Here is a 21,787-nt window from a genome sequence, read left to right on the forward strand (position 1 = left end):
GTTAATTTCATATTCTTGAGACAGTTTGTCCATAACTGATCAGCGCTGCTCGACTCGTAAGAACAAAACAGACAAGTGTTTTCGGTCAGCTTTATGGAACGGCGGCATTTCATTCCAGAGGAAAAGGGCTCCGATATTGCATTCACGGTCACACCGTAATCTGCATAATGACAATGATGAACAACCCATCAGGGAAGGTTTGAGAGAAAAAGCCTCCAAATTCCCCTTCAGATGCATGTTGATTGTGTTTATTCATGGCAGTTAGGTTGATGAGGGAGCAATATGGAGGAGGTTGGATGGACACTTGTTACGCGTTACCGTTAAAATAGCAGACATCTCTTGACGAAGAACAAACAGCAAAGGCAGACTGAAATCAAGGCGTCTGTAAAAGCTCTCAGGAATGCAAATTCAAAAGCACTTCATTACTTGCTTTTTCCCTGCAATCTTGTGTCTGAGAGACTGAACTAAGTGGTTAATCAAGCCAAAAACCAAACCATGTCTGAGGGGCCACAGAGGAGACACCTCTGCTCATAGACAAGGCCAAGGCTGTGTGTATACATCTTCACATTATGTATGTGAGCGCATGTGAAAATACACAGTAGTGTGTGTAGTTTGGATACGTACCTGATCAGAAAGATCTATAGCTAATAAATAACCATGCTATTAATTATTTTCAAATAATCACAAGATTTGTAAATAAATTAATAATTGCAATATGGATTCACCTGGGCAGTAATCTTAAACATTTGACACATGACATCAAGAACATTACTACAGCAGGAAATCCTTTACTATGTAAAGATATAGTGGAGTAATAATGTCCCAGGCATCACAATGAATGATGTCGTGCTGCCTCTGTGTGTGTTGGAATCTGAGCTTCTCACTTTTTTGTTGTGGTAGACGGCTTTTGTGTGTCCCACAGGCTAGCTAATCGCATCACTGCTCTCATATTACAGTTGCCACTGATAACAGAGATGTCATTGTGGCATCGTTAGCACTGTTAGCTTAGTGCTGTAAGCTGCTAGCCACCCGCTTAGCCAGCTCCTTGTTGAGAGCCGTGTGGAGACAATCTCTGGAGACAAATCATTGATATTTTCTGAATGTCGCATACAACTCCTTTAAGATACTTAGTTCTATTACATTGTTGGAAGTGAAAGGATAACAAGCCATGGTGTTATGCTTCCAAGTAGTTAAAGATGAAAAAATGTATCTAACGCATTTTTAGTCTTTTGTCTACTTGTCCTTTTCCCTGTGTGTCTCACAGAATTGCTTTAGTAAGTAACTTTCTTTCTGTCTTTTACGTATTTAGTAGCTTGGAAAATATAATATTAGAGTGGATAGTTCCTGTAATGCCCAAAAGTGAAGTAACTGGCATTTGCCAAAACAAGATACAGTGGTCTCTAGTTATGCTACTAGTGCTTTAAGTTAAACATTAACAATAGCATTTTTACATGCTCACGCTGGCAATGCTAACAGGTATAATGTTTGCCATGTTCAGCATCTTAGTTTAGCATGTTAGCATGCTCACATTTGCTGATTAGCACTAAATAAAAAGTACAGCTGAGCCTGAGGCTGAGGAGAATGTTATTAGGTTCGCAGGTATTTAGCAAGGGGTTATCTACTGGTCTGAGAAGTGACGCCAAGTGAAAGTGCCGTAAAACCCTCATTCTTTCCAATGGCCAGCAGGGGGACTGCACTAGTTGCAAAAAGAAGTCAGATTGTAAAGAAGTCTGTGAGAAAATAATCATTTTTTCACTAGATTTATTACCTCAGTAAATATTTTCCTAATGAGTTTAAGGTCTCATCTCTAGTTACAGGCCTTCTTCAACACAGGATGATGTTCATTTTGTAAATTATGGTCCCATTTAGAATGGTTATTTTTTGGTTGAAAAGTACATTAGCAATGATTTTGGGTTCTTAGTCAGATCATCCCTTCCCCTTCCACTGCTCCACACTTTCGTCTAAATATGGTCACTTCCGACTAAAAAAAAAAAACAAAAAAAACATGCCAACAGCCAGAATGCCAAACTCAAGGCATTTAAACAGTAGTCCACAAACCGGTGGGTGATGTCACAGTGCCTACATCTCCATTTTATACATCTATGGTTTTAACTTAGAAACCAAAGAAATGGATCAATTAAAAATTTTGTTTAGATGGTAGTGCAAGAGGAAAAGTAAAAGGATCAACAGAGTTAAAACAATATATCCTGATGGGGAAAATTAATGCCTATACCACATTTCAAGGCAATCCATCCAATAGTTGTCAAGACATTTAATCAAAAACACAAAGGTGAACCTCATAGTGGCGCTAGAGGAAGAGTTAGATGATCATCAAGGTCATTAGGATTTATCATATATGAAACATGGATATCTGTACAAAAGATATCATTGCAATCCATCCACCAGTCTGAAACAAAAAACGACCCACTGCCAACATTCTCAAAACTTTACAAACTTTCTCTAAACATGTCAAAGGTCGACAGAGGTTATTGACCTTACATTTTCAAATGATCTCTATTCATTGTTTGTTATAAATACTTGTGTTCAGGAACACTGTGACAGCTGACATGAAGCAGAAGATGTACTGTCTGCTTTTATAGTTCCACATCGTACATGATAAGAAATGCATCTATATTCCAGTTGTTGTATCTGTCGCATGCAATTTCAGACAACCGACAAACCAAAATCAGATACTTTTGCCAGCTACAAGAAGAATTAAAATAATAAGGGTTGATTTTATGCAGCTGTCCAGGAATAGCTTGCAATGTTTCTGTGACATGTAGTGCAAGGATAACAACTGAAAAGAGCAAATGCTGTACTGTAGGTCCAAAGCGTGATCCAAAGTGTTAAAGCCCTTAACAGACTCCAGGAAGTTAGGAAAAACAGGCTCTTTCACACATACATTCCTTAACTGCCTGAATTGAACTCTTCTGGTTGAAGCAGCAGCCTCTCCTATTCACATAACCAAGGCCATTTAAACACACAGTTTAAATGCTATGTGACCATTTACACACCAACATCACTAAGGTCCCCGACTGTCCGAAATTAGATGCATTTTAAGTCAGAGAGTTGAAGGTGTTGTACACGCTTGCAGACAAGATATGCGAGTAAAGAACATGAGCAGCAATGTCACATTGTCCAAATTGCTGTAACTGATTTTCACACATAACACAGTGCTGCAAAATGCCATAAAATTAATAGTATGAGCCAAATGTGTGAAAGTGTTTCTCATGGATTGTTTCCTAACATTGTTAATGCAATGCTGAGCACATGTTCAAGGTTGTATATTGTATTAAGATATATGTGTGTGTTCCAATCATACTTTTTATGACACTTGTAATTTACTGATATTTTTAGCTATAAACAGAGTCCGTTAAGAGCTACAACAAACTATTACTTTAATTCCTGATAAATCAGTTATTTTTTGGTATTTAAAATGTTGCAAATAATGAGTAAAAAATTTAGCATATCTTCTCAGAACCCAAGTAGACTCACATTTGTCCTTTTACTCAAGCAACAGACCAAAAGTCCCAAAATATTCAATTTACCAGCAGTCGGACCAAGACCTTGTTTTGCAAGTCCTAAACTTTGAGTTTCAAGTCCGTTAACAAGTCATAATGCTCTCCTTACCAAGTGTAATGACATTTTAATGGCAGAGTAATTCAGTTCATTTGTTAAAACTAGATGGAAGTTATCCGTCCCTGTAATTTTCAACCCGCATTCTTTCCATAGTGCAGTTCGAGTTTTGTTGGGGGTTTTTTGTACGTAAATTTGGTATGATTTCCCAATTTTGTAATTGGTAAGAATGGTTAGTTCTGCATGGTGCTCCCCTGCAACTTGATTGAATGTTGTGAACGTGGACCATCTGGGGAATTAAGCTTCGACTTGTTTGGAATGAATAGAGTTAACATTTGTTGATTTGGACAGTTAATTGATGTGTGACGCCGCACTTGAAGTTATCAAGTGTTTTCAAGTCAAAATGCTAAGGTCCAAGTGAAGTCACACGTCATTGATATTAAAGTTGTTTGATTTTGTCAAGTCAAGTTTCAAGTCATCAGATTTGTGAGTCTAACTTGAGTCCACATCATGCGACTCAAATCCACACCTTTGCAATTTACTGTGATAGAAGACAGAGAAAACCAGCAAATATTCACATTTTTTTTGTAGTTTCTTAAAAAATTATGTTAACGACTGATTGATTATTAAAAATCATTGCTGTTAAATTTTCTGCCCATCAACCAATCAGTTAACTAATTGTTTCAACTCTATATCAATTTAGACCGTTTACCTAATCCAGATGAGATTCATGTAAATATTGAAGAATTATTTTCCATGATGTCTACAGGGCTTAAATCAGCCTCAATAACCTCCAGTGTATCCAAGAACATGTAATGCATTTGACAAATGTCCGTGATTTACTCATGACGTAGGGATTTCTCTCCCTGATCTTGTTATTGTCCGATAGACGGAATGTGCGGAATGCCAGTGTGTGAGTGAACTCAGCAGGAGCTGACACTCGACATTAGATTTATGGGTGGAGATTATGACCCAGGGCACTCTGGCAGAAACAGAGAAAAAGACAGCAAAGCCAAGGCCAATGGGAGAGACAAGGGGTGGAGAGACAGAGGCAGGGAGAATGGAGCAAAGGCCATGAAATGAAATGAGGTGTTTGATCTCCCCAGGACAGGTCAGGTCTTACCGGTGGAGTGTCTGATCTGATGCAGAGCCGATGAAAGAACGGACACCACCGGCTGCACTGGGCATTCATTATGGCCGCACATAATGGAAAACGAGATGGTTGCTCAGTGTGATCTGTATATTTACTTGCCACACCATCATCCTGTCTTTGTACATTCCATTAGTCTTTTAATACTTCCTCCATTTCTCTTCAAATCCTTTGAGCAACACACGCTGAAATCACACCTAAGTCTGCACCCTTTGTCCAAAACTTTCCTTGAGAGACACTCACTCCGGGCCTCTGTTGTATCTTCAAATGCCTGGTCGTCTCTCTTTTCCTTTATTCTAATCGATGCACTCGGTACAGTGGAAAGGTATCCGCCTGCAGTCGCAAAATAAGAGCCTCTGAAATGAAAACTTTCCCCCCTCTTTTAGATGGCAATTGTATGTGGCTGTGTCTTCGTCTGGTTTACCTGTGGTTCTTTGATCATGACAGCATGCGACAGTGTTTGATTCCTGGGGTACTTTGACAGTTTGCAGGCTGGCAAAAGGCCCTCCAGTGTCTGAAGTTAGATCAGAGGAGACAGGGCCTGAAAAGCAGGCGTCCAGCTGGGAGAAGATCAGAAGAGACACAAACTTTAGCGAGAGCCATTGTGAGGTACACAGCGGCTGCTGGCTCCCATAACTTTTCCCTTTTGTATGTTTTTTATATCGCTCTCTTCTGCCTCTCTTATCTCCTGCTCAGAGTGTTGAATGGCTCAGTTAAAGGTCTGTGAGGTTTTATCTGATTCTGACAAAAAGAGACACCTTGTATTTGTTCCTTCTTTCAGCTGTCTCTTGGGGTTTAAGGCTGGGCTGTGTGTGTGTGCATGCGTGCATGCGTGCGTGCATGCGTGTGTGCGTGGGTGCGTGCGTGCATGTGTGTGTGTGTGTGTGTGTGTGCGTGCATGCATGTGCATCTCTCCTTTACAGTGTGAGCGTCAAGCCATTAGGATGTTGTAGTCAAAATAATAACGACTAAAAAGAATATTATTTCCTACATTATAAAGGAGACAAGGAGCATATGCAAGGCTTGTTAAAAGAGGTTTTATCCTCCTATAGATTAAGTTCATTCAAATATTGGATATGTGCATGAGGTTTTTTAGAGCCTTTAGTGAAATGAACACCACTGATCAATCACTTTAGTTACTGGTCATATTAGCCAATGTATGAAATAATGTGATTATTTTACTTAGGAGCACAAGTAGGGTGATTTGAGGAGACGGTCTCATATGCTTCGTAAGTGTGGCAATGGTGCCCTCTAGTGGTTAAATGACAGAACCAACATTGACTTGTTAAAACATGCAAAAGGCAGGTGTTATTTTGCCAATTGGTTTTCAGGTCTGAAGGTCTGTAATCAAATAAATGCCATGTACAAGAAATTTTTTACTTTTTTTTTATTTGGTAAATCATGAATATTCCAGGTGTGTAATGTAATTAACATGTTGATTATTTGTAGTAGTATTTTATATGACAATTTGCATTAGGGCTGCACAGTTAATCCGATTATTTTTGTAAAATTGCAACATGCAAGCGCAATATCCAAATCATAGGAGCTGTCATTTTTTTGATAAAGGTAAAATTTGTCCTAACATACTATTATAAGTAAAGCCCCATGGAGCTACAGAGATGCCCCGGCCTACAAGTCACATTCCAGACATTAGAGAACCTGCTTGTTTGGTACAGACCCCTGCAAAAATCATATCATAATACTTTTTTGTAATTTTTTTCAGTGAAAATTAAATACAAAAATGTTAATTTCTGCTGAAATATGAATCATATCGCAATATTCTTCGAAATGACAGCAGTATGATTTTTTCATATCATGCAGCCCTTATTTGTCCACATTGTTTACACAGAGATATGCAATTTTTAATATTGGAAAAATATTATATCCTTATTGTTATTATTAGTAGTAGTATAATTATTATTATTAAAGTTAAGACATATGTAGCAGCCCTATTTTTTATTAATCATTGTGCTGTGATGGAAACAGATTTGAAACTGTCTTTGTCATGGTCTTAATTCTGCAGTAGTTGAATATATGTGTTTGTTTACATTTTACTGGCTGTTCCAAATAATTGCTTCCATTGCAATAAGCATCCACCCTGATACCAAGTAATTTGAAAGTAACTACATTTACCCAAGTATTGCACTGAAGTACCGTGTGTGGATCTTGTTGGAATATCTCCATTTTATTTGTGCCCCCACACTGGTGGTAACTGTGGCCAGGGGCAGTGCATTTTCGGGTTGTCTGTCCATACATACATATCTCAAGAACGCCTTGAGGGAATTTTTTGAAATTTGGCACATTAGTCCACTTACACTCAGCATTGAACTGATTAGATTTTGGTGGCCAAAGGTTGAGGTCACTGTGACCTTGCATATGTCTCCTCCTTGTGAACGCAATATCTATAGAAACTTGAGGGAATTTCCTCAAATTTGGCACAAATGTCCACATGGACTCATTAAAATTTGATATTCAAAGTTTGTATTTTATTTTATAGTCTAAGTGTTACCTAGTGTACTCCTCTAGATCTATCTGACTTCAGTAGTTAGGGCCACTAGTTTCTTTGTGTGATCAAGATTTTATTCATGAAAAATATTATCATTAACCCTTTAAAACATGTAGCGATGTCATTTTGTGCTGCTTCAGATGCCTTTTACAAATACTTAAACCCTTAAAGCCTGAGCAAATTGGTGCAGTTAGTAGGTTCAGAAAAAAAGTTTTTTAAAAGCTAGGGGAAAAATATAGGGAAAACCATATTTCTAATTATCATAATGACATAATTAAAACTATGTTACAAAATTCTTGCAATTTTTAATGGTTAAATGGTTATTCCTGTGGGTTTTTTTTTTTTTTTTTTTTTTTACTCTTTTTTTGTTTTTTGTTTCTTTGTTTTGCTTATCTAAAGAATACATGTGTCAATTCACACACCTGCATATGTCTCTAGGATTTTAGGACATTTATATGATTTTGAGATGTTTCTGGGATTTTTAGACATATGATTTCATTTAAAGGATTTTAAAAAAAAATTTGGACTTCAGAACATTTCTAGGATTTTAGGACATCAGTTGCTCAGCTAGGACCTCTGTCAGGGGGTGCCGGGGTCCTCCAATGGCACTTTTTTCTGATAAACAAGCTCTATTTTGATGCCGTTTTATGCACTCTGGCCCCTTCTGTATACTTAGCATACAAAAATAATTCTCAGTGTGAATCACTTCCTTTTTTCATTATGAATTTGAAAATGGCTGGGGGTATCCTAGTGGGGGCCAGATTTGGCCCGCGGGCCGTAAATAAACTATCATTGCTATGTATGGTTATAATTGAATTACTAGGCATCACCAATCGATCGACGATGCTCGTGCTCTGCTCGTGCTGCGCTCTGCACTTGCTCTCTGTCCTCGCCTGCACACATCCTCTGCTCGTCCTCCGGAGACATGCCAACAACAGTGAAACTGAACACCGGTGCACAAATGCCCATTGTGGGACTGGGGACATGGAAGGTGAGTTTTTTCTATAATGTACTATTTAGTCCTGCCTTCCGTTAGTTAATAATTAACTTTGTGACGTTAGCAAGCTAGCTGGAGGTGCCGACAGAAAACATGGAGACTTACGTTACAAACATGACTCGTTAAAACGAACTTTTCTCGACATACCTATCGATGTAGAAATATAAACTCGCCAGTAATTGCGTTTTATTTAATGAGTAACTGTGTATTGATAGTTTATGTCACTTAGCTTACGCTTAATGACAGTATACAAACCGTGGCTAATGCACCCAGACAGCAGGTTTCTAGATCATGGTCGGCCTGAGCAAAAGCTGCTGGGTTAAGTTACGTTAAACTGTCCTTCATTGCAAGCAAGCTTTACTTTCATTTCATTTAACCCACATAAGTCAATAGCACCTCAATTAAAGTGCTGTTATAGATACCATCAATTATGTAACCTAAAGCTTGAGGGGCTAGGGAGCTGTTCTTTAGTCTACTTATCAGAGGAGGGGACGACCAGGGTGTGACTTTGTTTTCGTTGTTGTTGATGTTTTACCTTTCCCAATGCTATAAATATTTCTTCCCTGAGCCTCCCTGGCTGACATGGTGATAATACATGAGTACAATAGCCGAGTTATTGGATTTTAAAAACTTTAGCTAAAGCTATGACGTATGAAAGTTCTGGAGTTGAAAAAAAGCCTTGGTTTTTCCACGCTTTAGGTGCTTGCTGGTTTGTAAGTGCAAACTGTTTATTTTTTGCCAAGTTTTCAAGGAGAAATACAATCACAAGCCTTTTTATGTTTTGAAAGGTGGGGTTGTTCATGTTTTTTTGTGTACTTTAACATGAACAACATTATTATCTAATGCTGTCTGAGAAAGCTGCTGTTTCCTGCTTTACTGAAGATGTAATTTTCTTCCATGAAATATCTTATGTAATGGCAGTTAGTATTATCAATAAAATAGAGGAGGTAAGTATATCAGACTTTGTTGTCCACCTAGAGAAAGTTGGCTTTCGTTCTACCATGAAAGACATTCATATATATGAATATTCAAAAATAAGAATTGGAGTTGGACAATCTAGTGCTCCTAAATAGTATGGTTAGATGAAATACATAGGACATATTGTCCTGCAGGACAATATAAAGGGTAAATTTAAGCAAAATAGTCCCCATAACTGAATTTAAGGACAAAATAAGGAACCAAAACTTTAGTTGAGACAAGAGACAATTGCATTAAGAGTAATACTAAATAAAATAAAATAATGCAAACATAAAACAGAATACATTGTCCTGTACATTGACACCATATGAATATGTATTTACCTTGGTGTTATTATAGCACAATATATCTTTATGATTGAAGAGTGTTATTACATTTTGTACACCATAACTGACCATCCCTGTCTGTTCCAGTCTCGCCAGGGCAAGGTCACTGAGGCGGTGAAGGCAGCCATCTCGGTGGGTTACAGACACATTGATGGAGCATTTGTTTACCAGAATGAGCCAGAGGTGGGAGAGGGTGTTCAGGCCATGATCAAAGATGGCGTGGTCAAGCGGGAGGATCTTTTTATCGTTAGCAAGGTGAGTTGTGGGTGCATAATGTAAAAATGCATGCTCTTACTGGTATTATTTTTTCCACAAATAGACATTTGAGCTGATGCTCATTCACTGTATGTAAAATATTAGTACAGGACTCCTGAACATACATGTCAGGTCATTGACTTCCTTTCATTTTATAGCTTTGGTGCACTTTCCATGAGAAGTCCCTGGTGAGGCAAATCTGCGAGAAGTCTCTCAGTGATCTTAAACTGGACTACCTAGATCTTTACCTAGTGCACTGGCCTATGGGTTTCAAGGTAGGTACACTGTTTGTCTTGTCAGCAATGTGTGAAAATATGTGTTTTGCTAATGATTATGATTGAATCTGTCAGTACAGCCTCCATATTGTTAATGTCAGTAATTTGGTTTTAAGGGTATTAATCCTTTTGTTACAGGCTGGAGGTGAAGCTTTTCCTTTTGACAGCGCAGGAGAGTTGATCAGCGATAACACTCATTTCCTTGAGACATGGGAGGTGAGATAAACGGACAAACTACTCACTTTTATCAGACGTAAGACTCAAACAAGTTAAACGTCTTGGGAGTTTGCTCTCCTGGGTTATGATTCAAAACCAGATCTATTTTTTTCAGCCCCATGTCTTTATGAGTCATGAGTTAATTGTTTATAAGTAACCTTTTGTTGAGGAAGTCAGAAAAAACGGGCGCTTTAAAATACATTGAAAGTTGCTCATAGTAGTGACACAAGACCTGAGATCAATGAGACTTTGACTTTAGAAGGGGAGTGGAGACAAATTAAAGCTATGGCTCTTTTAAGAAGGACAAATAGGAGTTAGTAGTAGCTGTAGTCTCAAAACTAGACTTGTTTTTATGGTCAATTTTCACAGGGGATGGAGGAGCTGATGGATGCTGGCTTGGTCAAAGCTATTGGTGTCTCCAACTTCAACAAAGACCAGATTGAAGCCATCCTCAACAAGCCAGGCCTCAAATACAAGCCTGCCAACAACCAGGTACACTTAGACACATCCATCCCACTCCTGTGACACATTATCTCAAGCACACCTTGAAGGATTTTTTTTTTTTTTTTTTTTTTAAATTGGGCACAAACATTAACTTGGACTCAACAATGAACTGATTCGATTTTAATGGTCGAAGGTCATTTTCACTGTGAAGGCTTGCATCCATGTTATCCTCTTGATTGCAATATCTCAAGAATACTTTCAAAGTTTTTTGGGGGGGTTTAATGTTCTGAAAAAACACTTCTGGCCAGTACTCAATGTCAGAAGGGGAGATATTTGGTAAGATACTGACTTGACTCTAACTTTGAGTGGCCACCTTGAAACTGTGCTGGCTGTGTAGATCTTTTGTGTTGCTGGGTTGAAGATGTGTGTGAAGCATCCATGTTTTCACAGACATGGATGTAAACTGTAAGTGCAACTTAACTGGTTCACAGAGGCATACAACTGTAAGGCGGTAAGTCTAGTTAGATATCTCATGTTTGAGTGGAGGCTACTGAGCAGCAAGAAAACAGATACACATTAAGATTGCTATTCCTAAAGGGCAAAGGGCCATAATGGCATCAACTGTCTCTTCCTATCAGGTCTGAGAAATAAAAATCTTGTTAATTCGAAATGAGCCACTGCAGTATCCCCTCAGGCTGGACCAATTAGCTGCAGTGACCTTATATTTTTGCTGTTTTTCAGGACCATCGGTCGCCATCAATGTCTTGTTTTGTCTGGATTTGTAGTATATTCGATTACATTACTATTTTCCCCTTTGTCACCAAACACAGAAAAAACGACTCATATTGAATAAGAGCAAATTCATTCCTGAGAATGATGTCAAGTAAGTCCAGTTGGCTTTATAAGCTTATGTTTAATGCAGTCACAAAAATACACTCTTTATTTTAATTGTATTCGAGTAAATTTAATACTGTAGTTTCATCCTTTGAAATATTTAGACCCCTTATAAGTATTTAACCCTTTCTCTTGAAATCTAAGCGAATTGGTTTGATTTCTTTTGAAAATACGGGGGAAAAGGCAGTGGTCAAATGGAAAGAAAAGTCCCACACATTGCAAGAAATGAGAACAAAAAGAAGAAAAAATTACTTAAAAATTAGTTTTAAAAAAGAGTGAAGGATGAGTAGTAAACTATCCAAAAAAATGGGAAAAATGTCCTGAAAACTATATTTATAATTTTAATTATTTTATATTTTAAAATGATGTCACAGGGAAAAATTAAATAAATAAATACTTTTCTTAAGCACTTTGTTAGGTGATTTTCTTGCTTGTTTTATTGTTGTTGCACTTTTTTGTGTTCATTTTGAGTGATTTTCACTCAATTATATGGATTTTTAAATCAATATAGTGGATGTGTCTTAGATCAAGACACTAAACTGAATATAACTGAAGCTCAGTTTGAAGCCACTGTAAAACCAGTGTGTATAAAACACAGTTATTCATACAAAGTTGGTTTATGCATAACTTCATGGTTTGTGAGGAGCATCCTAAGAGTTGTGTGTTTGTCCCATTAGGTGGAGTGCCACCCATACCTGACTCAGGAGAAGCTGATCAGCTACTGCCACTCTCAGGGCATCTCAGTGACGGCCTACAGCCCCCTGGGCTCCCCCGACAGACCCTGGTCAGTCATGTCAAAACATAAAACAGGATGTGCTTATTTCTTTATCACCACACTGCTACAAAATGGGTCATTCTTGCTTGAATGCTGAATCAGTATTATGTCACTATCCCTTTGGTTAGTTTCAGCATGTGACTGTTGTTCCTCTTTGTTTATATAATTTGTCCGTGTGAGGCACACTTTTGCCCTTATTTGGACAGGAGGAACAGTGTTTAAGATTATGGGAGATTAATGGCGTGTAGTGGTGAGGATTACAGATTGCAATCAGCTGAAACTTTTCCTGATTAGAATTTTTTTCAGTGTTCATTGTTCAGGAGTTATATTGTATGCAGCGGTCTCTCTCCTCCTAAGTTAAAGGACCAGGTGATTAAAACTGGTAAAAATACTGAATAGAGCAGTTTCAGTTTGAAAATCAGTGTTTATCTGCCACTTTTTGGCACGTCGGAAGGTGGCCCCAAGCCCAGCACCTGCTAATGTGTGCTCACCTTTTTTCTCTGATAACATAAGATCGAGGTGTCCAGGATTTCTGCCGGGAGCCATATTATCCACATAGGTTTCTTTATCCCTAAAACAAATAGATCTGGCAATTTAAATGAATAAAAACACTGAATACAGCGTTGCAATGTTAAAAAAACAACAACACACACACACACACACACACACACACATATATATATATATAACTATATATCTCTAAATTATCTTATTTGCAGAGATAATTTAGTGTTTTTATACCTCTCTAATTAGTCTGAATTTGCTTTGAAAAACCATGCATACAGACTTAGCGCTGTTTGATTAAGTTAAGGCTAATTCAGAGAGAGCCCTTTTTTGAGGTATTTCCATTATTTTGTCTACTTTTGATTTTGATTTTCAGCAAAATATTGCATTGTGTGTGAATCCTGTAAAAAAAATTACTGGAGATTGGATTTAAATTGCAGGGCTAAACCTGAAGACCCCTCACTGCTGGAAGATCCGAACATAAAAACCATTGCTGAGAAGCACAAGAAGACATCTGCTCAGGTACCGTACTGTTTTGAACAAAAAAACACCAAAAAAATCCCTAAACCAAGAAAAGCACAACCCCAAAATTGAAAAAACATATCTTTATTTTTCCTCTTTCCTCTTGCATCTACCACTAGCTCACCTAGAACCTCAGAGCTAGCTAACATTACAGCTCAGCAGAAGAGGATGACATTAATGTTTACATTTTGCCCTTTCAAGAGCTTTCCGTCCATTAGTAGACGCACTCTTCCTTCTTCAAAAATGTTTTCTACATGAAACTGCTCACAGCAAGGTCTGTAGAGTAACAAGGTCATCATTTCTGGAAAAAAAACATTGCTGTTGAGTTTTTCAAAAGTATTTTTAAGGAAGAAACTATTGCTTTTTACTAAATTACACCCACAAACCATATTATCGTGCATAAGAAAGGGTGCATCTGTTCATGGACGAGAAGCTCATAAACATTAATCATGTTCTCCCTTGCTGAGATGTAACATTAGTTAGCTCAGTAGTGCTAGATGAGCTAGTGATAGATGCACACTTCCTTCTGCGTAGTAATACCATTAGCAGGTTTAGTTTGGTAGGGAGAAGACAGTTCCTACATGAAGCTGCTCTCAACAAGGTCTGTGGATTATCTCGAGTAACAGTTATGATTTATGTAAAGGGACGTTGCTGTTGAGTTTTTCAAATTTGTATTTTGGAGTTTTGACCACCACAGGCCGAGCGCCATCTAGGTCCATCATAAGTGAAAGTAGGCAGACATCTCTACAGCTGATATCTCCAACACTCAGCAACTCACGCCAGAACAATGTAGATTGTAGATGTAGATAAACAGCACTACAGGTAAAGGAAAAAAATGTATTTTGAGTTTTAGGATGAACTGTTCCTTTAACAGTTTTTGTTCACACACAATTGTCTCTTATAGAAGAATGTGCGATCACATGTACATGTTATTACACTTACAGATTTGACCTCTGGTCAACTCACATGTTTATACCATTTCTCTGCCCTTGCCAGGTCCTGATTCGCTTCCAAATCCAAAGGAACGTGATCGTGATCCCCAAATCAGTCACACCTGAGCGCATTGAGGAGAATTTCCAGGTAATTAGCTGAGAAATTGTTCAGATGTTTTTCAGGATTAGCCCTCAGTTTGCCTCCCTTGCATACCCTGTTGGCATGTGCATGAAGACTGTTGTTTAAATCGTTGCAGGTGTTTGACTTTGAACTCACTGAGGAGGAAATGAAAACTATAGCAGGATTTAACAGGAACTGGAGAGCCTGTCCTATGCAATGGTGAGATCATGAGGTCACATATATCATTGTGTCCTTTTCTTTGTTGTAACATTGTCGAGTTGTGCCAGGTAAATTTTCTTTTCCTTTTTCTTCTCTCTATAGGGGCACAAAGCACAAGGACTATCCATTCAACACTGAATTCTGAAATAAAAAATGCAGATTTTCCGCAGGTTTACAGTGGGTGCTGGAGTTTGCATCTTCACCTTCTCAGCTGCTCGTGTTCATGCTCTTTAGGGCGGTTTGCAAAATTAGCGTGGCATTTCTCAGAAGAAACATTGACCTCTTTAGTTACCCATATTGTCTCGACAAAAACTTGTTACACACACTCCTAAGACTTACTTGTACCAAATTTTACATGCTCATTGATACAGATTAGAGCCGTTTTGAGTTTTGTATCTTGTATAATTGAGTATTAGCATCTTATACTTCAGTTGTCATTTTCTGTTCTGTCGGCCTGTGCTTTCCCATCAACACTAGGTGTAGGGTAAATTCCACTGAATTAATTAATGGTCATTGTGGTATTTCAAGTAACTGATGGTGTTGAATGTATCCCATAGTCAGTACAGATAAGCACTTTCTTCAGCATAAGATAAGCGCCTGTGAGTCACAAATGTCACTTTATCATCATGTGTATCCGCCATGTTACAAAATAGTCATTTTCACATCCTGTGTGAGCCTTTTTGATAAGCACGAAATTAAATTGCTGTGGGTGAAAATAAAAGAAGTTGGTGCAGGTTTATATAGAAGTGAAGAGACTACTCGGGCAGAGTGAAAGTTTGTGCTTCAGTTGACCACTAGAGGGCAAACAAACTACATAGTGAGAGTGAGGGAATGAACGAATAAGCCGCTTTAGCCTTCAAATGTGTCCACATTTTATACAGATCTCCACACACATACATATATAGCCATGATTAAATATATTGTGACATGTATTTTTTTATTTTTTATTTGCAGTTAAAGAACTTGTAGCTTTGGTTATCTAACTAATAAGTGTTTTAAAGTAAGGGAATTACATATTATGAGTGACAGGGGACAGAAGAAAACTTTGTCTTTATGTGCTAAAGGCAGTGTTGTTATATATATATATATAACATTCAGCCTCACATATGCCCTTATATCAGCAGGAAACAAGGATCAGGGTCGTCAACACGGCACTGCAGAAGCCTAACTGCCTCAAAACTACCTATTAATTATTTCTGTATAAAAGAGGTTGGCCTTCCCAACAAACTATAGTGCAAATATTGATTTGATTGATTTTAATTTAAATTTAAATATAAATAGGCCTAAATGAAATTATATAAAACTATCCCTCCTAGCAGCATGAGATGATAACAGATTTAAAAGGGAAAAAAAACCATTTAAATGTCATTTGAACCGAATATGGGGTAAAACTAATTCAACTAAGTCAGTTACTTACCAAGCTATGACTTTATAGTGGACTAGTCCATTTTATTTGAAATATTTATCCCAAAAGCATTGGCTATACCTCAGGGGAAGAGATCCTAAAATCATTTTTTTAGACAAACTGTTCTTCCTCTTAGTCAGCATCAGACTGCTGGGGTTGTATAGCCTTTTCATATGTGCACCAGATGGCAGTGCTGTTTTTCAACACTTTAGAGGACTTTTACTAACTGCCGATTACGCAGATATTTGAAGAATGTATGTGACAGAACATACATGTACATTACTGTGTTTCTGTCAAATGTTACACCGGCCAAGGGCGCCCTCAGCCGAACCTGTGACTTTTATATGACAGTAAGTTATATAAGAGTATCCATGTTTATGACAGGCAGGAAGGGACAAATATAGGGTAATAAAATAGCAATGACAAAAGTAATGTATGAGTTAGTGTATGAAATATGGACAAAAGCATGTTTTGTGGGGTCACAAACCAGAATCAAATCAGGTCATAACTGAGTCAAAGTGAATGTTTATGCTAAAATGAAAGAAATTGCTTCAAGAATATAAAAGACAATATTGTCCACTTTCATTGTGGTTTGTCTTTGGCTTCACATACACTTACAAACTTAAGATTCTTCACATTCATACACAATAAAATCTGTTATGGTTCACGATACATGAGATACAAACAATAAATAAATAAGTGGGCCAAACAGTTTGGATGTGCTAACATTAATGCACATTAATGTTGTGCACTTTTTTAACTCAAAATAAAACTTCTCAGAGGCTTAATCGTAAGAAATATAAAGATATTTAATCAAAGACCTGAGTTAGTTTGCAAAGCAACTGAAGCAAACCACATTTCACAGACAGTGATTACATCTTCTCATAGGGGCCGGTCCTTTTTCACACACCAATAAAAATGGAGATCGGACCTGATTATTAACCATTCCTTAAAGTCATCAAATCGTGGTATCATAGTAACTTTATTGTTTTTACTATGTCACAACATGCAGCCTACTTCAGTACTTACATAGCATTTAATGATTAATTTCAGTCTCTATAATGCACATAATTTACACCTTATCAGATATTGTCCCAATCATTTATCTCACGTAATCTCAACACACAACCTTTACATCCCAATAAAAGGGACGATACTTTAATTCTGATTTTACTTTTTCTACTTAACCTAAGTGTTACGTACATTCATTAAATTCAGTGTTTCCTTAGCAAACATATTTTAAATATGGCCCAATATAAGCTTAGTAGCATTATAATTCAGCTGTCACATTAGTCTGGGAATAGTAAATAATTCAGTTTGTAGATTTTCCATAATGTAGTTGAAGTAGTCAATGAAAGCAGAAACGGCGCAGCAAATTCTGATGAGTTAATATTCAGCATTCAGAGGGAAGTCTTTGTGTGATGAGGCCCTGTAAAGAAAAGAGGAACATTATTTGAGGTTTGTTGCTCATGATAATAGGTCCAGTAACCTGGAGCCACATTCACAAATATTCTGAGAATACTCTCAGAGAGCTTCATACTTAGCCTGAATATTTTTTTGCAAGGAGACCTACCTTAGCAGTGATTAAGGAAAGGTCTCAGAGCAGCTCTGAGCACGGATGTAAGGAACAGAAACTTTGACCATATTGAGATGTGGTTGACCACATGTCTAGGTGTGATGCATTGTTTTAACAGATGTGATTGGTTGTCACATGCACACCTTTTTGTGAACCTACAAGGCGTGGACACCAAGTGGTAATGAAATGAACTGCATCACATTATGAGACCTTGAAAGTGCTGTTTGTGGATCAGACTGCTGCAATGTTATTATCTTCCTAATTGCCATTTAGCTTAGAGTTTGGATCACTGTGAGTACATTTTATGAGATCAGCCACAAACATCATACCTGCATGATCGAATCTGTAGCGTTGCATTTACTCACCATTATTCGGCATTTGGAAGATTTTTTTCAGACCTCTTTGTGTTTCTGCCATTTTTTCCTCCGCTTAAGAAACTCTTAAACGTGTTTAAAGTCATCCTCCCTACTCCGAACAGTTTGTCACCTTAGGAGCTCTCTTAAGGGCTAAGATGCTTTGTAAATAACTTTTGTCTTTACTAGGATCAAGTCTTAACTTTTAAAATTCTTACAAAACATCATGATTTTAAGAATCATGTCAGAATTTCCTCACAGGGGGGAGCAACTCTTTGTACTTGGAAGCTTTGTGAATATGGACCCAGTTCTTTGACCAAATTCATTTGAATAAACTTATGTCAGTTATTGTCATATTGCTCTGCTTGTCTCCCTGTCTACTCACCATAGTAGTTTAAATGCTCTCCTCTGTGTAAAGCTCATCAGCGTGGTCATTTCGTCTTCACTCAAGACGTCGGATGTAACCCTTTTGTAAAAAAGATCAGAAAAGAATAAATGATACTTGATGTTTTGACACTTTCCTGTGGGAACTGTGTGTATGAGGTGGCAATGCCTCTCACCAGGGTCTGTCAGGGGAGCCCAGGGGGCTGTAAGCCGTCACTGAGATTCCCTTTGAGTGGCAGCAGTTGATCAGCTTCTCCTGGGTCAGGTAGGGGTGGCACTTGATCTGGGGGAACATTCAAACGCTTTAGCTGTCATTTTCTTCCTTCTACAGCATGTTCAGAATTAAAGTATTGTGTCTAGGATTACAACAGAATAAGGAAAGATTTTAGGCCTTTTTAAGGACCTGTCTACACATCTACAGATATTTTTTCATAAGCAGATTTTTTTCCCTTTACATTTTGGTCTCTCTTTTACATGCAACAGAGTTTTGATCACTAAAATAAGATATTTGTAAAAACAGGTGAAGATTTTTGAAAGCTTAGGTTACGGTGTATCTGTGTGAACAAGTAAAATGTACCTTCTGAGGAAAGATGACATCATCATGCCCATTTTTGCATTGTGTAACGAACAACAAAGATGGCAGCCTACCAGTTTTGTTTACAGTTTTGTTCCACTTGATGGTTTTTCATCATCAGACCCAGTCAAAATAGCAGATGGCAGGTCATTTTCACGTGTCTGTTTTCTTGCTGCTCAGCAGCCTTGACTCAAACATGTTAAATCTAAAAAGGCTGCATGTATAGGTTTAAACAGCAGCTTGCCCCTGTAGTTATCAGGTGAAATGTGTCGTCTCTTAGGTAAAAAGGTGTTTTACTCTACCTGGTGGTTGTCAGGCATGTACTTGAGTCCTGGCTTGTTGAGTATGGCTTCAATCTGGTCTTTGTTGAAGTTGGAGATGCCGATAGCCTTGACCAACCCAGCATCCACCAGCTTTTCCATGGCCTTTTGAGACATATTGCTTCATTGCATATTGATTCTTTTGCAACCTATTTCTATGTCAACATTTAGTTTGAGTTAACGTGCCAGCAAGCCAGTTGGACTATTGCTGCGTCGGTCTTAGCTTGACATATGTTGGTGTATTGAGTCACGTAAATTACCTCCCAAGTATCCAAGAAGTTGCTGCCATCAGAAATGAGCTGTTCATTCTCATCACGTGGAACAAGGTCATCCCCTGGCTGCATTTAAAAAGGAAAATATCAAGCGGGACATTAGATGAACTGTTGTTTTTTGTTTTGTTTTACTGCCTGGTAGTAAGGCTTAGTAGCCTAGTAAGGAACCCTATTAAGCAGAGAAACATTGAGAAGAGTCATAACTTTAACTGTTGCAGAATCCTTTGATACGCTTATACAGGCCAAACAGGCTAAAAGTTAAGCTTGACCGGATCCCTTGATGGTTTTACCAACAGACAGACTGTTTTCTATGACCAGGACAGGACAGTGATATCCAAACCTTGGCTCCGAAAGGGAAATGCATGAGGCAAAGGTCCAGGTAGTCCAGTTTCAAGTCACTGAGCGTCTTCTCACAGGCTCCTCTCCCCAGAGATGGAATGTGGAAGGTGCACCACAGCTATGAAAAACGATGAAGTGATAAGTGTGTTAGTCCTTATCGTGTCCAGTAAATAAATGTTTTGCAATGAGTAGCTTTTAACAATCGAAACTTAACCACACACAACATGACTTAAAAGTTCTAATATGTAAAAGTTGTATTTTGGTTGGGGTGGTAAACATAGATATAATTGTGGTGAGTGTCCAGACAGAAGAATGGCACAGTTAGATCTACTGTATGTGGGGAAAAAGAACCTATATGGTAAAAAAAAAAAAACAGACTGGCATTATCCTGCGCTTCCTGCCAGCACTGCAATTACCTGCAACAAATCTGCAACGGCATTAATTATCAATACCACAATATAGCAATAATTTAACCCGAGAATGATTACAAAGGAACCTCAAACCTGCGGTCCTACGTGATATAGAAGAATAAGAAACAAGAAAGCTGCGTCACGTGAGGGACTCAGAGATCACAGAGCGCCGACAGGACTTCCGTATAATACATCCATGCTCAGTGTCAGTGTGCTAGCAAACTTATGCGCTTCGCTACATTAATTAAACATTAATGCAAAACGGAATGACAAACTACAACAAGAAAGCACCTGGAACCACATTATTCTAATTCTAATATACACGACCGAAGTGTTTTTGTCCACATGGAGAGACTAACTGCAGTAAGTATATCATGAACTCATTTTCCATTTGCTAGCTGCTAACGTTAGCTGCTAACCTACAAGGTCAGGAAATTCAAACTTTGAACAATGTTTCCGTTCAGCCACAACAGGGAAGCCTACAACAGGCTTTGCGAAAATATGTGAGTTAAAATATAAATGCATATTCCACATAATGTTACCGACAGTTTTAATGTTATTGTAGTGTTTTTTGTAATTTAGCTCGTTGTTATTAGGGCAGTATGCAAGGTATGTATGCTACCAACTCAATAAAGTCCACAATTTTAATTGTAATATTTATAGACCGCATAAAATAGGGAATATTAAGCATGTAAGCACGACAAAAAAAACATCAAAATAAATAAAATTAAATTAAACAAGACCAAAAAAAAGCAAGGGGGATTTGTTTATATAGCACATTTCCTGCTTTACAGATTAATCAAGTCAAAGTTCGTTGTAGGTCAATCACAAAGCATGCCCTAAACGTTCAGCTGTTTGGTCAGTTACAGTCCACAACTAGAAGAAACAACGTCCCAAAGCTGACACTAGATTTAACCCTAACATCTCTAGTTACCACTGTAGCTGAACATTAGCTTAAACATGCAGAAGGCTGCAAATTGCATATTTAAAATGTTGCTGACTTGAAAATGCTGTTACCGCTGCTCAGTCATACTGTAGCCAATAGTCACTCTTGATGCTGCATGAGCATCAAACATTCAATTAAAATAACTCAAATTCCCTTTCATGATGGTAGAGACCATACTCACATACCAGCGGGCAAATCAGAGCTACGTGCAGCCTTATTGTGAATTGGAGTTACTTGTCTCTACTTCTTGGTTCTTCTTTTGGTGAATTTCATGTGAACCGATGAAAGTGTATTCCTCAGAGGCTTTCTAGTCAGCTCAGGGCGGTCATCGTCTGGAAGTCATCGCTGCATACACGGGTTATGTGGTTTGACGGAAACTTTGTAGGCTTTGTTTAAAACTTGGAAACAACGGGACAGATTGCAGTTGAGTGAAAACATCGAGGCTACAAAATCATTATACAGAAATTATTAAAAACTGACAGTTTTCGGGTTCGCTGGGCGCGCTCCCTCCCACTCTC

General features: G+C 38.0%; 2 protein-coding genes across 2 annotated transcripts; one reads left to right on the forward strand and one right to left on the reverse strand.

Moving 5' to 3' along the window:
* Positions 1–8,113: 8,113 nt before the first annotated feature.
* LOC121961230 (aldo-keto reductase family 1 member B1-like) lies at positions 8,114–15,445 on the forward strand. The gene is made up of 10 exons (XM_042511139.1): positions 8,114–8,223; positions 9,621–9,788; positions 9,947–10,063; positions 10,202–10,279; positions 10,649–10,771; positions 12,295–12,401; positions 13,337–13,418; positions 14,415–14,498; positions 14,608–14,690; positions 14,793–15,445. The coding sequence occupies exons 1-10, from the start codon at positions 8,158–8,160 to the stop codon at positions 14,833–14,835; spliced, it is 951 nt and encodes a 316-aa protein (XP_042367073.1). The 5' UTR covers positions 8,114–8,157; the 3' UTR covers positions 14,836–15,445.
* A 1,488-nt stretch (positions 15,446–16,933) lies between these two features.
* On the reverse strand, positions 16,934–19,728 carry LOC121961127 (aldo-keto reductase family 1 member B15-like). The gene is made up of 4 exons (XM_042510997.1): positions 19,285–19,728; positions 18,585–18,691; positions 18,410–18,490; positions 16,934–17,524 (listed from the first exon to the last, which is right to left on the reverse strand). The coding sequence occupies exons 1-4, from the start codon at positions 19,417–19,419 to the stop codon at positions 17,482–17,484; spliced, it is 366 nt and encodes a 121-aa protein (XP_042366931.1). The 5' UTR covers positions 19,420–19,728; the 3' UTR covers positions 16,934–17,481.
* Between the last annotated feature and the right edge of the window lie 2,059 nt (positions 19,729–21,787).

This window comes from Plectropomus leopardus, chromosome 22, assembly GCF_008729295.1.
Source record: "Plectropomus leopardus isolate mb chromosome 22, YSFRI_Pleo_2.0, whole genome shotgun sequence".
Taxonomy (NCBI): Eukaryota; Metazoa; Chordata; class Actinopteri; order Perciformes; family Serranidae; genus Plectropomus; species Plectropomus leopardus.

Coding starts and splice junctions, on each gene's coding strand:
- LOC121961127 (XM_042510997.1), bottom strand. CDS start 19,419: ATGTCTCAAAAGGCCATGGAAAAGCTGGTGGATGCTGGGTTGGTCAAG. Junction 18,491..18,584: donor GGCTCCCCTGACAGACCCTG/GTGAGAGGCATT, acceptor TTTTTACAAAAG/GGTTACATCCGACGTCTTGA. Junction 17,525..18,409: donor AGAGCATTTAAACTACTATG/GTGAGTAGACAG, acceptor TTTTCTTTACAG/GGCCTCATCACACAAAGACT.
- LOC121961230 (XM_042511139.1), top strand. CDS start 8,158: ATGCCAACAACAGTGAAACTGAACACCGGTGCACAAATGCCCATTGTG. Junction 13,419..14,414: donor ACAAGAAGACATCTGCTCAG/GTACCGTACTGT, acceptor TGCCCTTGCCAG/GTCCTGATTCGCTTCCAAAT. Junction 14,691..14,792: donor AGAGCCTGTCCTATGCAATG/GTGAGATCATGA, acceptor TTCTCTCTATAG/GGGCACAAAGCACAAGGACT.